The sequence below is a fragment of the Patiria miniata genome, unplaced genomic scaffold (assembly GCF_015706575.1).
Source record: "Patiria miniata isolate m_02_andy unplaced genomic scaffold, ASM1570657v1 HiC_scaffold_14, whole genome shotgun sequence".
Lineage (NCBI taxonomy): Eukaryota > Metazoa > Echinodermata > Asteroidea > Valvatida > Asterinidae > Patiria > Patiria miniata.
In genome coordinates, this window is record NW_024037052.1 from 9,873,418 (window position 1) to 9,890,948 (window position 17,531).

Genomic DNA, 17,531 nt, shown 5'->3' on the forward strand with positions numbered 1-17,531 from the left:
ATTGTTATTAAAATACGTTTCAGCCGTCTCCACCTTGCGTGTGTTCAAAGCCCATACTGTCGTACGGCGCGGATCGGAGCACGTATTATTACACGAAACAGTCGTTGATAAAGCGCGACTTGTTTTTCTTCGATTGAGCAATGACGGTGACGTCACGTCAGACGCCCTCATTCGGCAAACCGGTGCAAGGATTGAGCCTTACGGCGAACACATTGAGCTGTAAGTTTTCAGACTATTTTGCTGTTTTTCTTCAAAATTTTCGCTGTTTGGGAACAATGTAAGGGGTCTGATGGAATGTCATGAATGTGTAGATCAATCCAGGGTAACTGTCTCTCTCATTTGTATTCTCTTTACCGTTTTTTTGGGGGGGTCTTTTTGTCCTCGCGTGGGTATGTGACTATGCTACTGTGAAGCCGTCACCAAAGTATGCTAAATCGGTGGAGCGTTTGTATGGAGGCGTACCCGTAATTCAACGCTCCACTCAGTAGAGCTAGCTATAGTGGGGTCTGAGTAACTTGGACCTAACTTATCGCCTTTTTAACATTCGGACATGGTCTGGCGATAGATATAGTGAGGTCCAAGGTAATGATGTATGCCGAGCAACACAATTCTGTCATTGACCCAAAAACCCAACATTGCCCAACAAAAACATCAGATTTTACCCTCAAAACGGCCTCCAAATTACTAGATATGCCAACTGAGGTACAAGTAGACATCGATAATTAAGATGGTTGTACTGAAGTTTACTTACGATCCGGATGGAAAGTGAAATTTCCCGTTCAATTCCGAGAGCTCCCAATCGTGAACACGAGTAAATTCCGAGAGCTCCCATCGCGATCGTGTACACGTTAAATTTTCGATTCGTGTTAATGTTTATCCCGAGTGCGATTCCGTTACCGAGCGCGCGCGATGCATCGATTATAATAATGAGTAGACTGGATCGCATTAGTAAACACAAGTGCATTTCGAACGGTAAAAGGGAATCGGGAACCAGCTTGAACTGGTATCCGTCCATAAAAGCTGCCCTACATGTAGTTCCTGACCCCCTATTTCCGAGCAACACAATTCTTACAACTAAAGTGGACATCGATAATTAAGATGGTTTATATCATACTGAAATTTACTTACGATCCGGATGAAAAGTGAAATTTCCCGTTCAATTCCGAGAGCTCCCTTCACGATCGTGAGGACCTTAAATTTCCGACTCGTGTTAATGTTTGAACGACGCGATGTGGTCTTCATGCCCAGCGTTCATCTGATGGTTCCCGTATCCCGAGTCATGTGAGTGCGATTCCGTTACCGAGCGCACGCAATGCATCGATTATGATAATGAGTAGACTGGATCACGTTTGTAAACACAAATGCATTTCAAACGATAATAGGGAGTCAGGAACTAGGGCAGCTTTTATGGACGGATACTACTCCTAGAACTATGATGCTCCTCGGAGCGGAGCCTCATAGACAACTTACCCCGCAAAATTGTTTACCTCTACAAAACACCAACTAAGGCCAAAAAAAAGAATAGTTCTGCTTCTGGTTACCCGACCGACCCTATTTTTAGGCTGCGACCCTAAAAAATTTATCGGCAATTCCCCCCCCAAAAAAATTGAATAAATAAAAAAAAAATCTTGTTGTCTTTTCTGTCTTCACAAAATACCTCTCAACAACCCATTTGCATCAAAAAATGCTTGTATTTATTTGTTTTCTTACTTACATTCGCTTTTTATCAAAAGAAACCTGAATCCGCCAAAATCCACCAGAAATTTAGGTGATGGATTTTGAAGACTCTATGCAAAAACATGCTGTATTTTTTTTATGCCACCATGGTATCCTGAAATGCCAGAATCCATCAAGACTTTTGCTGGTGGACTTTGGCGGATTCAGGATACCTCCAGTATCTACGCTGGGGGATTCTGATGGACTCAGGATACCAGCATTTTCTTGCATGACAAAATTGGTGGATTTTGGCAGATTCAGGATACTTTCTAGTAAAAGAGCCCCAGGAGTTAGGGTTAAAGTAAGCAATCAATCGACTACACCTGTAGGATGGTTGGTTACATATGTTCATTATAAATTATCTCACTCAGCCTCAGTGAATATAATTGCAAGAAGTCCCACCGCCTTCCAATCTATCGGTACTTAGCAAAAGTAGAAAATAAGCAGGAGTGCAGGACAAGTTCTTTTTAGAACTAAGCAGGACTGTTCTTATCAGAACTAAATCTACTAAGCAGTTATTACCACTTGGTGTTACCGCAAACCGAAACTATACTCCACTATGCAAAGCCTAAAGTCTCACATTACGAATCACTTTGACCATTTTGATATTTCAGGAGTGTGAACTGCAGCCAGCTATTGCTGAGGCGTCTTACACCTTGCATGACAAAACGGTAAATACATGGCCTATACAACTATTGGCCTTTTTCAAATTTTGTTTGTAAGCCAGGCGTGTAAGCCAGGCATGTAAGCCAGGCATGTAAGCCAGGCATGTAAGCCAGGCATGTAAGCCAGGCATGTAAGCCAGGCATGTAAGCCAGATGTATACAAGACAAAATACTTTATTTATGGAGCAGTCATGAAGCATGTTTGATACTTGGCAGAAACAATGAAGCAGAAAGTATTGAAATTGAAACGACTACCAGTATTTCATATTTGTGTTGTGCTTTAATGGGAGACATATATTTGTGCAAAGGTACAGCATACATGTACATTATGACGGGGATTGATTATTTCAAACTTTTAATGCAAGTTGACAAATGATGATCTCATGAAGTATTTTTGGTATACCTCTTTAGACTTGATGTACATTATCATTTGAAATAGTCTTGTTAGTGGTTTAAAACAATTTGTTTGATATCTGGATTCCCATGATCGGTATGTGAAAGAAATATTTGGAAAGAATTTTATTGAATTGTGTTTCTGTTGTCTGCGAGTTCAGTTTTTGTATCATGTTTTGACTTTTGTTTCCATTTCTCCCCAGTGTTACTGCCACTGTCAGCACATGGAAAGATGAGCAAAACAAGTTCTTGGAAAAAAATGCGACTTTAAAACGTCCCATGTCGCCACACATCACAATTTACAGGTAAAATGATTATGTTGACCTGTAGTGAAGGCAGTGGCTATAGATATTGTTTCCTGGATGACTAAAATGTGTTGTTCACTTTTGTTGGATGACCTTGGAACTTACTTATCGAGACAAGCAATTAAAAGGGAAAAAAGCAACATTTTGTATTCACCATTTCTCATATTTTTAGTGTTTGTGCCCTCACAGCTGATCTCTTTATGTGCCTAAACTACAACATGGAAACCAGCAAATAAGTAACTCTGCCAATGGGTTATGTTTACTATTGTTTGTTTGTTGGTCTTTCTGTTGTGAGGATATCTCAAAGAGATATGAAGAGATTTCATGGAATGTTGTGCAAAGCTTGCTTATGTACCGTATGCTCCAGGAAACAATAATCTCCTTACTGGATTTGTATAAAAAAACAACAATAAAATTAAAAACAAATGATGATGATGATGATCAAACCTGGCATGAACTTGAACCTCGGCCCGAAGATGTGCAAAAGTCTGTGATGTCATCGTGATGTCATCAGGTATCAAATTACGAACGATTTAAGGTCACAGGTTGAATAATTACTTCGGACTTTAGGCTAACTTTTCAAATGAATGAATGGAGTACCATTCTCATTGTTTGCAATCAGTTAGACATTGTCTCAGGCAATAATATGACAGGCAATAATTTGTATACCTGGGCACAAAGCTGTTTGACCTTTACTTCCAGTGCTGGTGTTACTTGTAGGCATGCTGAAGCGCTCTAGGGGGCTGGTCATGAATGATGCAACGGACGTACGATTCTCACTGATGATTACAGGCATTTATTGATCTTGAATCACCGTGAAAACTGAAAGAAGATAGATACAGATATAGAGTTCAATGAGCACCAATTAATTAGAGAATTACAATGAAATCAATTGACTATATAAACAACCACTCGTATGAAATGAATAAATGTGAGCGCATATACTCTCTTAACCAGTACGACGTGTCTGCGCTCTAACAAAATACTGAGATAGGCATTAATATAAAGTAGCTAATATCAAGTGATTGAAATAGCAAATATCATACCGTTAACGCCTTCAGACCAGCTTAACTACATGTATATGAGGCCGTGGTAAATTGGCAGGAGACTCTCTGTGGCCCAAGCTGAATGAGAATACAAATAACAAAACTCTTAAATGTCCTAGATCTATTGCTAGCGATTATGTAACACTCTTATGTAGGATTATGAAGTGAAAGTGAAAGTAACGTACACGAACACGCATCTTATAGAATGCTCAGTGTGCGCATCGTAAAACAACCTGCGCGCATATTTGGAGGCAAGCCCGCGCGCGCATGCTTAAAGGTAAGCCCGCGCGCACTCAACCTGTCACTTACACTCACACCAATTACTCATATGATTTATAATTCAGAATACTCATACACTAACAGTGAGAATAAATCATTAGTAATTAAATGCTATTTAACAACTGCAGTAACAATTAGCAACCAAAGGCTACAAACATCGAACTGTGATAAAACAAGTCAGGTGCTCTCTAAGAGGAGTACCAGCTTCTGCACTGGGCGCTCCAGAAAGGCTAGCTTGTCTTCGCGCTTGCCTTGCTGACTCAGCTTCTTTGTTCCAACTTGGACCTGGACTTTCCTCACTAGGCCATCCTTGGCAGCGGTAGTCTTAACCCCATGGGCCCGGGAAGCGGTCATGGCCGCGGCCGCTAATCCTCATTGGAATGCAGTTGCCAGCTGTGGTATGCCGTGGCACACAGCTAGTGGGTAGTTCCACAGCTGCTGCTTTTGTGCAGTCCCGCTACCACACAAAGGCTGTGCAGTCATGTGGGCCACTTGCTCTATGTGTGGAGGAACGTCCCCATTATAACCCGTGCTTAAGGGGTTAACTACGACACCCAAAGGCCACTTGTTCAGAGCCACGTCTGGTTCCAATAAGAGGACGATGTCTCCAACCTTGATGTTTCTTCTAAGTTTGGTCCAACACTGCCTCCGATTAAGGTTCTGGAGATACTCTTTGCACCATCTACTCCAAAACTGCTCAGTGAGGTATTGTATTCTTCTCCATCTCTTCCTGAGGTACATATCCTGCGGTACAAATTTACCTGGAGGTGGCAGTGGCACGCTAGACTTCATGGTGAGGATGTGGTTTGGCCTCAGGGGTTCAAAACTCATTGGATCATTGATTGTCTCGACTGATAGGGGACGGCTGTTTACAATGACCATGGCTTCATAGAACAGAGTGCGGAGCGATGAATCATCCAGCCTCCCAGGACAAAGTGCAACTACTCCACTAAGGACACTTCTTATGGTCCTTATCTGACGTTCCCACACTCCTCCAATGTGGCTGGCACAGGGAACATTCATTAGAAAGCAGCAGTCCTGCTCTGCCAAGTAGGATGTAATTCTTTCAACATTTAGCTCCTTCAGGGCTGCCTTGAGTTTATTCTTGGCGCCAACAAAGTTGCTGCCTTGGTCCGACCTGATTTGGCGAACTTTTCCTCGGATGGCAATGAAGCATCGCAGCCCGTTGATAAATGCGTCACTGGAGAGATCATCTATCATCTCAACACGAACTGCCCTGGAACTTAAGCAAGTGAACAACAGCCCGTACCTCTTGAACTCCTTTCAACCTTGCTTGGTGATGAAGGGACCAAAACAATCCATGCCACAATATGAGAATGGTGGTGATGACCCAACACGATCTTCAGGAAGATCTGCCATCTTCTGCTCTTGGGTGGGTCGCCTGTTTCTTCTACAGATTACGCACTTGGGAATGAGATCGGCAACCAACCTCCCACCATTGATGATCCAAAACCCATTTGCTCTTATTTCGTTCAAGGTAATGCCACGACCTTGATGGTGGACCTTTTGATGGTAGTGAGCGGCGATGAGTCTGGAAACGTGGCTATCTTTGGACAGTATTGCCGGGTGTTTGACGGAGAGCGGAAGTGATGAGTTTCTTAGGCGACCTCCCACACGCAGAACTCCGAAGTCATCGGTGAAGGGATCAAGATCATAACAGGGTGGTTTGTCCATGAAATCATGCTTCTGAACCGACTTAAGCAGGAACATGGCTGAATCTTGTCGGTCTTGGACACTGGCGATACTACAATCAGTATCTCCTCTAGCTCACCTTCGAAGCCTGGAGACAGCTCGAACTAGAACAGGCCAGCTTGAGAATTTGGTCAGCCTAGACAGGATGCGGGAATCTGTTGTCTCCTTGACTGTTGTGCACAAGACTGTCGTCGACTTCTTGACCTCTGGATCTTCCAAAGATAATTTAGGTGTTGTCTTCGAGGGGCACACGAAATCAGGACTCCACAGAAAGTCGGGACCTGTGTACCAGTTAGATTGGCGAAGAGCCGATGCTGTGAGACCTCTTGAATTGTGATCAGCGGGATTAGAGCTAGACTCAACGTAGAACCACTGATCAGGATCTGTACCCTCTCTGATAATCTGCACTCGGTTGGCCACGAACGTATGGAAGCGCCTTGCCTCATTGTGGATGTAACCTAGGACTACTTGAGAATCAGTCCAGAAGACTTCTTTCACATCCGAAAGATGAAGCTCTTCCTTAACAACTTTACTGATCTTAACAGACACTACAGCAGCGGTTAACTCTAGGCGGGGAATTGTCGTGAGCTTAGTTGGGGCCACTCTAGATTTACCCATAAGAAGCACACAATGTACCCTGTTTTGCTGATCCTGGATTCTGAGATAGGAACATTGGCCATAGCCCAAAGTGCTGCCGTCTGAGAAATGGTGCAGCTGTATGGACCTGACTACCCCGAGTGGACTCGGCTTCAGGCAGCGTGGAATCCTAATTGCTGCTATGTTGGGAAGGTCCGCCATCCACTTCTCCCACCGTGGTCCTATCTCGGCTGGCAGAGGATCATCCCATCCAATGCCGTTGCGACACATATGCTGAAGCATCACTTTACCAGTGAGGACGAATGGAGCTAGAAATCCCAAGGGGTCATAGACCGATGCAACCATAGACAAAATCCCTCTACGAGTCACAGTTGCTCCTTTGGTTTCAATTCTGAAGAACAATTCATCCTTCTCTACATCCCACTGTACTCCAAGATTAGAGGATAGAGGCAGGTCATCTTTGTTGAGGTCAACTTCCTTGACAGAGGCAGCCCGTTCTTTGGAAGGGACAGATTCCAAAACCTGTATACTATTCGAGATGAACTTGTGGAGGTGTATACCACCTCTACTACACAAGTCTCTGGCTTCTTGGATGATGTGCATTGCCTCTAGAAATGGTGTCTGATGAACTTGGCTGCAGACGGAAGCTCTCTTTCGTACTTCTTGGACAGAAACTTAAGACCATAGTTGGCACAGCCTGGGGACGAAGTGGCTCCAAATAAGTGGACTTTCATTCTGTACTCTGTTGGTTCCTGAGCGAGGTCCCCATCCTTCCACCACAGAAAATGCAAATAATCTCGGTCTTCCGGCCTGACCATGAACTGATGGAACATCCTTTCTATGTCGCAGACTATGGCTACAGGATGACTCCTAAAGCGACTCAATACTCCCACCAGGGCATTCGTCAGATCGGGGCCACTTAGAAGATGGTCATTCAGGGCAGTATCTTGCTACTTACTGGAACAGTCGAACACAACTCTAATCTTTGTAAATGAATTCTCTACTAACACAGCCAATTACTTACGTAGTTTCGTTTACGTTTCGACTAGTTTCACTAGTCGTCCTCAGAACGAAGCACCACCAGTCAGTTGGTTGCGCTGTTTCCTGCTGCAGCCACTAGATGGTGGTCTGGCCGCTTGTGTCCTCCCCCGGGGTGGTACTTGGGGTATGAGGGGGTGCCATATGTGTGACAGTTCATACCCTCCCTCATCTCTGTTTAAAGTTGATCGTCGTCTCCTTATCCATAGACTTTCCCGTATCCAACGTCTGTATTTGTCGCCCTCCCTGTGTAGGATTTGACTATCTGCCCAATTCATCACATGATTGTTGTCTCTAGCGTGTTCTGTTATGGCCGATTTTGTCTCTTTGCCTACTGTTGATGTTTTTCTCGCCCTCGTCATGGTTCCAATACATGCATTACTTCCGGGTTTTAATGACTCCTGATCCTTAGATGCCTTTTGGTTGTTGACTTTTTGGAACAGTTGGGTATTATTGTTTCTGAAGGGATTCTTTGAAATTGTAATTATTTTGGTTAACTATAGCGCACATTCGTGCCAAGTGACATTTTGCTTTCGTTTTGTATGCTGGAATCGGGCAAGAGAGGGCGCTAATATTACTTCCTTGTTTAAGTGTCTCCATGTGTAATTTCGCAGCAATTGGTGATTATTGTTTGTCGGGAGGGATTCTTTTAAGATAAAAATAATAAATAAACAAAAGTAATAATTTTGGATTAAAGTTTGTACAATGTATATGTGGTGGGGCGTTTGAAGATCTTGGAAACCTGTTTTCATTGGGATTGTTTTTTCGGCGGGGCCGGAGGGGTTCTTAATTTGTTTAAGATTTTTATTTTTTTTATTCTTCGGATTCTTTTTGGGGGGTGGGAACCACGGTATGTTTTAAACTTTATTTTTTGAAGACAGACTGAATTATCTCTTTTTGGAAGTTGTGGTGGCTCTGAAAAGAGCCGTTTGTTTTGTGATGCTGTGTTCTTTACTTCGTATTTTTTTTTTATAGCCACAAGCCAACAATAGGGAGCAATTACGCACCCGATGTTCGGGCGGCAGTACTAAAGGCTATTCCTTACAATGTTAACACTTAACTCCTGAGCGCCCCCTATTGTTAGTTTGTAATAATATAGAAACGTGGTACCGCAGTCGTAAGCAAACTTCAAACCTGGTCACGCTAAGGGAAACCGCAGCGGGGGATTAGCGACTAGACCAGCGGTCCACTGCGCCGATTATCACAGTCCCATTGAATTTATTTATAAAGATCGGCGAGATGAAATAACGTTATGGGTTGAAGTCTTTACAAAGGTACATTGATGGGTGAAGCTTAAGTGTGTTGCTTGAATTGGAAGACGGGAGCATGATACCCGTTTCGGGACAAAAGGTCTGTCGTTGACAAGCTGCAATGCCCGTAGTTTTGAAAAGATGTCGTTGTAAATGGGTTGAGAACAATGCTTTTCCTCGCATTGGGTCAGCCAAAAATTGTCGTAATAGCCGAAGTCTCGTTATGTCCGTGCGCGTAATAACCAAATATTTCCCCATAGTAATGTACACAAATTGATCGGGACTGGGAGAATGTGCTCGTTACATCCGGGTTATCGTTATGACCGAGCTCGTTATAACGGGAGTCGACTGTACTAGAAGTTGCCTGAGCGTGCGATGTGGCTTGACAGGACATTCCACTCCATGTTTCTTCATAGATCTTTGTTTCCTCTCTGACACACCCTTTACATATGGTAGTACCACTATTGCTTTCTGTTCGTTCTTGAGTTTGGTTATCTTTCTCCCTTGGTCTTCTTGTGTTTTGTCATTTTTTCCTGATGATGTCCTGCTCTACTTTTTCGAGTGTCCAATTAGGGTAGCCGCAGTTCTTTAGTGCTGTCTTGACATGCTTGTTTTCCTTGATCTTTATCCTCCTCTTCAGTGACGATGTTATTCTTCCTATCCAATAGGGTTCTCACTACTGACACTTTGTGTTGTACAGGGTGGTGTGAGCTAAACATCAGATACTGGTCAGTGTGGGTTGGCTTCCTGTATACCTGGAGCTTGACGCTGCCGTCCGTTTTTTTGCCGATCATGGTGTCCAAGAAGGCCAACTTCCCCTCTTTTTCTTCCTCCACCGTGAACTTGATGTTGCCAGTGTCATCAATGGTGTTCAGATGGTCTGTCAGCATTCCCGTCATCCCTTTCTTTACTTTCTCCAAGATGTCATCAACATATCTCTTCCAAAGACTGGGCTTACACATCTCTGGTGCTTGGGGGATTGCCTTTCCTCCCAGATCTTCCATGAAAAGGTTGGCCATGATGGCTGACAAGGGGTCTCCCATAGCAAACCCAGTCTTCTGTTTGTAAACGAGAAGTAAGTGGTGTTAGAGACAACTCAAGTAGTTTCATGATGTCTTCTATGTTGGGTAGGGTCCGCTCTCTCAGGGTGGGATCATCTTCTAGACGAGCACAGGCTATCTCCAATGTGCGTTGAACCAGTGTATTAGTGAAAAGTGATACTACGTCATGCGAGATCAAAATTTCATCTTCCAGGACTCGGGTGGCTGCTAGTTCCTCTGCTAACTGTCTTGAGTTCTTACAATGATAATCTGTCAGGCCGAGTAACGGGGCCAAAGTCTGTACTAGGTCTTTGGATAGATTGTATCCGATGGAATCGATACAGTCCACAATCGGTCTGAGCGGGATGTCTTTTTTGTGTATCTTTGGTGTGCTGTATAACCTAGGAACTATCTCTGCAGTAGGGTATAAATAAGTGTACTGCCTATCTGTGATCTTCTCCTCTTTCTTTAGATCCTGTAGTAATTTGACTAGTTTCCGTTAATATTTTAAAGTGGGGTCAGAATTGAGAATTTCATACGTACTTGTGTCGCTGAGCATTTTCTCAACCTGTTCTGTGTACTTGTCTGTGTCCATGATGACAGTAGCATGACCTTTGTCAGCTGGCATAATCAGGATAGACTTGTCCAACTTCAAAGATTTTATGGCTGCACGTTCTCCCTTTGTGATGTTACTCTTGGGAGGCTTGGCGGTGCGTAGAATTCCTGCTACCTTGGACCGTAGCGCGGCCTTTTCACCGGCGGGCAATCCTCGACACGCAACTTCAGTAGCCACGATAAAATCATTGTTGGGAATTTTGTCTGGTGCCACCGCAAAATTCAGCCCTTTTGCTAGTACTTTGGTTTCATCCTGGCTGAGGTCTTTGCTCGATGTGTTTATCACCCATCGTTTTAGTTGTTGTCCAGACAGGTCGATTACATTGTCATCGATTTTCTTCCTCTCCAACGCAGTGTTGAGTTTTTCAAGATGGCGTCATTTTGTTTTCATGAACATAGTCTCGTGCGCTCTCGCGAGATGAGATTTCGTTGTTTCTTGTAGATTGTCAGGTAAGGCCAAAAAAAAAAAAATCGGTCTCTGGTCAGCACGCGCGTCGATTTTAATCATGCGTGTCAATCTTTTTTTTCTTCAAAATGTTCCGCGGTAGCTCCAACAGCGCCTCTATTTCCGCACCTCCTCAATTTTGTTTACCAAAGAGCACTAAGGAATGGGAAATTGCACCAAGGCAAATGATCGAAAGCACCAAGGCAAATTATGGAGGACACCAATGTACATGAGGACACCCAAAAAGCAAAATAGTACCCCACCTTGTCTGTACAATCCAAGCTTGAAGAACAAAAAAAAAAAGCCGCGTGGCTGCGTCAATTCCGGAACTTTGGTCTGACCAGAGACCGAATATTTTTTTGGGGGGGCCTAATCGTTCAAACAACTGGTGTTTTTTTCCATATGGGGTCCCATATGGAAAAAAACACTGGTTGTTCGAACGATTAGGCCCAACAAAAACGGCCAGACCACCATCTAGTGGCCGCAGCAGGAAACAGCGCCACCAACCGACTGGTGGTGCTTCGTTCTGAGGATGACTAGTGAAACTAGTCGAAACGTAAACGAAACTACGTAAGTAATTGGCTGTGTTAGTAGAGAATTCATTTACAAAGTTGAAAATTCACCAGCCTGATGAACTTCTTTCATGAAACTCTAATCTTGTTAGGCTTCTTCGGGTGGTAAACACCGTGATGAGGAATATACCACACTTCTCCCTCCTTCACGTTGGCGGGGGCTTCCTCCGCATCACCATGCGCAATGACATCTTGGACGAAATTCACGTAGTCATTACGATACTTCTTGTCCTTAAGTAACTTGCGCTTGAGACAGCCAAGGCAGATGAATGCTTGAGCTTTATTAACTGGCAAACTTGGACGAGAGCGGAACGGTAGGGGCATTTGCAGATGGCCATCCTCAAGCTGTGTAATCTTGGACTCTATGGTGTGGAGAAATTGGAGGTCTTCCTGAGAAACTTTACCTCCCTTGTCATCTGAAAAGTCCCGCTCGAGCACCGACAACACTCTTTTGAAGGGGACAGGGTTCTCGTTAGTCATTACTCTGTGGCACATCATCGTAGCTCCTGATTGACTTCCTACCACTGACCAACCGAGATCGGTCCTCACAGCATACGGTTGATTACTCTTGCCAGTCACAGTTTCTCGGGGTACAAGTGCTTCAGGGCAGTTGAAACCTATCAACATTCCGATGTCACAGTCCTGCATTTGAGGAAGGGAGCTGGCAATCGACTCCAAATGAGGCCACTTCAGGGCAGTTTCAGAAGTGGGAATAAGTGATCTCTCTGCAGGGATGAAGTCTATGGTGTACAACTTTGGAATGGTGATGGCCTTTTCGGAGTGCATTCCTCTAACTGTGATGTCCTTAAGAAGCATGTAGTTTGAGAAGCATGTAGTTTGAGAGGGTTGAGGTTGATGTCATTGTTGACCTTTGCTCCCAAGACTCTCGGCGAGGGTGTTCAGCATGAAGGATGTGTCGCTCTGCGTATCCAGCATGGCGTAAGTGAGAACTTCTCGAGCGGGATTGGAGCCCGCAGCCACCCACACAGGTACAATCATCGATGTCAATGGAGTGTTACCTCCCTCTGTAGCACAGCAGGACACAGCTGAGGCCCGCTCATTCCCTTCCTTGGCAGGGCCCTTATAGTGTGGTGATCTGTCTTCATGGAGAGGAGTGGGGTGAGATCGTTTGCATTTGGCACAGGTAGCTCGTCTCTTGCAGTCTTTGGACTGGTGCCCCTTTCTCAGACAGCCAAAGCAGAGTTTGGTTTCCTGGACAAACTGCTTCTTCTCTTCTGCCGACTTGCCTTCGAACTTAGAGCACTTATGAATGGAATGAGGGCCATTACAAAAAGTGCATGACACAAATGGCTTAGCTGGATAGTTATCCGTCTGGATTTGAGGGGTGCTTGAAGATGCTGCTGCTTGTCTGGAGGCCTGTATCGCCATAGCTTGATGATTGGGCCGTCTGGTTTCCCTTTTGGGGTTCTCCTGGGCATCCAGTACAAGAGGAGAGGTTATGGGGTTGCATACTACTTCAGCTTCCTCTGCGATTAAGTCGCTGAATTCCTTGAAGGGGGGATACTCCCCATTCTTCAATGAATTTGTCACGCGACGGTTCCATCGCCTTGCAACCCATTCAGGTAGCTTATTCACCATCTTCCGATTTTCTTCACAGTTGTTCAGGATGGACAATCCTTTGACATGTGGCATTGCATCATTACAGGCTATAAGGAAGTCAGAGAAATCTCTTAGAGCCTGGGGATCCCTCTCGCCCACCTTTGGCCATCTGGAAATTTTTTCCCTGAAGGCACGCTGAATGATGAACGGATCTCCAAATCTTCGGGTCAATTTTGACCAGGCATCTTGATAGGCTAATTCGTCGGAACGCAGGAAAGCTCCCTGTATCATCTTCGCTGCAGCACCAGCGGTGTACTTCTTGAGATAAAATAGCTTATCCGCTGCGCCGATGTTCTTTCTTTCTATAGGCCTAAGCGCTGAGAAGGCATTCTTCCACTCCATAAACTGCATCGGATTTCCGCTGAATGTGCTTGGTTCAGGCACGGGTAACCTGCCCTTTTCAGCTTTCAGCCTTTCCAGCTTGTTTTCCTCTTCCTTGATCTTTCTGCTTTGTTCTTGAATTTCATGAACTGATTGGAGCTCAGCCTTCCTTGCAGCTAACGCAGCCGCTGCGTCGACCTTACTCGAAGAAATGCGTGAGACCTTGGAGGTACTTGATCGATCAGAGGATGGAGAAACCTGAGACTCTGTGATGCCACTGAAGACTGATGGATATTTTTGCCTTATCCAAGCTGGCACGAATATTGAACAATGTGACCTCAGGATTAAAGTCTGGTTTCTTCACATCTTCCAGTCATTTCTTGATCAGCGCATCGATATCTTCAGAAACCTGGACAGCACAATCAACCTTCCAGAGTATTTCTGGGTCCGGTGCTTGCAGTTTCTTTCCATCTTCGTAGCTGCACATAAGACATTGGATGCAATTATGGACTTCTTGCAGCTGATTCTTGAGTTCCTCTTCAGGCAAGAAAGTCTTGAGGAGTCCTCTGGCCGCTTTGGCTTGTGCCTTCCACCTTGAGTAAGCATTGTTGAACCTTCGTTCTTTATCTTGTATGGCTTGCTCTAGGTGGATTTGTGCTTTCTCCGTTAATGTTCTTTCTCTCTCACTGCGTCGTAAGCCTTGCTCTGTAACAGTAGCTTCTTGCTCTCCTACTTCTACTGTTGACATGACTTTATGTATTTACAGTTATTGCTACTTGGGGGTGGGGAATACCATGTTTACACAATGAACATAGTTTTCTTTAACCCTAACTCCCCAGCCTAATTTACTAAGAACCATACCCATTCAGGCAAATTCCAACACCCACATGACAAATTGTACACACACACTGTTGGACTTAGTTTCTGGAGGTACATGTATGCCAACCCCAGTGTAAAAGACCATCTGTTTAGGGGAACTGTACCTATCCCAACAGATTTAAACACTAACCTACTGTTGGAGTTTGATTGGTTATGGGCTGTTAGGGTTAATAGCTAAAACGATAGCTTATAGCTTATACATTACAATTGGGCAATTCGAACAGTGGTATAAATCAGTCACTTTAATTATAGCACTAATCTACGGTACGTTTTAACTATAATCGATCATTACTAAGCCAAGACAGTTCTCGTCAATTAGAGTGTGCGTGCTGACGTAGCAGAAACCTTGAAGTCAGCAAGGACCGGCTCTGAAACACGACAAAACTTGGCTGTCCACTTTGGCTTACCACTGGCGAAGACACGATGAGTCAGTCGACTGGCATCGGGAGAATTGTAAGCAATCCCTGGGACGTGCTGGAGCATCGGGCATGTGGAAATCGGGGTGTAGGAGCAGCGATACATCTGCGTTGAGGCTACGTTTTCACTGTAGGCGCGCTGAAGCGCTCTAGGGGGCTGGTCATGGATGATGCAACGGACGTACGATTCTCACTGATGATTACAGGCATTTATTGATCTTGAATCACCGTGAAAACTGAAAGAAGATAGATACAGATATAGAGTTCAATGAGCACCAATTAATTAGAGAATTACAATGAAATCAATTGACTATATAAACAACCACTCGTATGAAATGAATAAATGTGAGCGCATATACTCTCTTAACCAGTACGACGTGTCTGCGCTCTAACAAAATACTGAGATAGGCATTAATATAAAGTAGCTAATATCAAGTGATTGAAATAGCCAATATACCGTTTACGCCTTCAGACCAGCTTAACTACATGTATATGAGGCCGTGGTAAATCGGCAGGAGACTCGCTGTGGCCCAAGCTGAATGAGAATACAAATAACAAAACTCTTAAATGTCCTAGATCTATTATAATAGCAAAGGACTAAGAAATAATAAGAAATAACGTAAGCTATATGGCTCATTTGTATAACATAACAGAAAGGAGCATTTTCTTACCTAAAGCAGTCGATTAGATGAAGAAATAAGCAGCTAGCGATTATGTAACACTCTTATGTAGGATTATGAAGTGAAAGTAACGTACACGAACACGCATCTTATAGAATGCTCAGTGTGCGCATCGTAAAACAACCTGCGCGCATATTTGAAGGCAAGCCCGCGCGCGCATGCTTAAAGGTAAAACCGCACACACTAAACCTGTCACTTACATTACTGGAGGTGCAATGAAATTTTATTATCTCTTAAAAACGGAACATTTTACTACAATTAAACAAAGTATAGAAATGTTTAGAGAGAGATGTCAAACACAAAAAATGGCATGGTGACGTCAGTGCCCTAGTGGCACGTCAAAAAAGTTCTTTTTTAAAATTTAAAAACCATTTGTCAACATTTTACAAAATTGCCCCCATATATTCTTTGGACAAATGCAAAAAACTTTGCGAGGTTTACTAATTATGATATCAGACCGGATGTTATCAAAGAGAGAATTTGAAAATTATCAGTTTCCTTTATTTTTTTTGGCTTTTCCACATAGTAGCAGAAAAATCTGGTTTTTGTTCTGTTTTAACGATGGAGAAGTTTAGGACACTTTCCCCCATGCATGAACACAATCTACTTGTATGTTGTCTGTTGTGCCACATTCTGAACAAACAGCCAAGTCATAGAGAGACTGCATGTTTTTTTTTTAAGGGAAATCTGGGGTTAAGAAGACAACAAATTTGAATTCTAACTGTGTACATGTAGGACCCAATCCGCCCACTTGACCATTCAGTTCACCCACTTGACCATTCAGTTGAGTACTCGCAACTAACTTGCACACATACAATTAGGTCGCCTCACCGTTAATCATTATGTAGGAGAAGATCGGACAGTGGCTTTCTTTTTGTACAGTGACCTATCAAACACGATGATGTCATTAAATTGAGCTATGGGGAAGGGCCCCCCCAGCATTGGGTAGGTGAACATGTGTGGGATATCATTGATGAAGGAGAAAAACAACTTTCAATAGATGAGGAAATGAATAAATGAATTAAAGGGAAATAAAAGACCTGTCAGTGAAAATAGTAATATGTTGAGATCAATTACATCCAGCAGTTTGGGGGACGGATACCAAAATGACTCGAGCAACCAACATGACTCACCACTTTCCTCAAGTTGTTATAAGATGGAATTTTTGCGTCGGGGTGATATCAATCAAATTAGGTTTTTGCCCTTCACCAATGTTGGTGAAGGGCAAATACCTAATTAAGTTTCCTCAAGTTTAAAAAAAATTGAAACCAGATTCAAGTTTTTCACTTTAAAAACAAATCTGAATTTTATAGCTTTCGTAGTGCAATGGAAATAAAACTTTGCATATAATTAAATACCCCATTCAATCTGCATACCAAAAAAATTGGCAAAGAACAAAAAATTTTCCGACCGACCGACCCTATTTTTTCACTAGCCAGCCAGATTAGTGAACCAAACTCTTAACTAGCCCGCAGGCCTGTTCACTAGCCAGCAATAGCATGTTTAGTTTGTTTGCACAGAATGTTATAAACAACAATGTGCATACATGTACATGTACATGTATAACTTGAAAATTTTGAAAATCAGCACGGCCACACGTTATCGGCGCAAGTACCAGCGTTAAAACCTCAAAATAAATACAGAAAAGTGGAAAATCTACACAGAAAAGAGAGATCAAGTTGGCTATGTGAATTAAAGCCTGGCGCACAAACTTTCTGATTTTACCGGTCCACAAAATCACCCCATCACAGGTACAGCTTCTTCAATGCTGTGTTTAGATCACAACATTACCCGCACACATGCCTGATTCCATTCAGTAATGGTCACATGATGATCAGTGACATGATGACCAGTCAACTTTGAATCATGTGACTTCTTTCGTGAATCTGATTGGCTAACATAAATATTGCACACAATGAAATCGGGCTGCTGCCCGCACAC

The 17,531-nt window shown here is 43.5% G+C and overlaps 1 protein-coding gene across 2 annotated transcripts in view; it reads left to right on the top strand.

The window, feature by feature from the left end:
• Positions 1 to 17,531, top strand: part of LOC119722030 (succinate dehydrogenase cytochrome b560 subunit, mitochondrial-like) — a 55,321-nt gene that overhangs the window by 19,995 nt on the left and 17,795 nt on the right. For both annotated transcript variants that reach the window (XM_038192012.1, XM_038192013.1), the window contains exons 4-5: positions 2,331 to 2,387; positions 2,978 to 3,079. In XM_038192012.1, the coding sequence (XP_038047940.1) occupies positions 2,331 to 2,387; positions 2,978 to 3,079 (159 nt within the window). The remainder of the gene's footprint in view (positions 1 to 2,330; positions 2,388 to 2,977; positions 3,080 to 17,531) is intronic.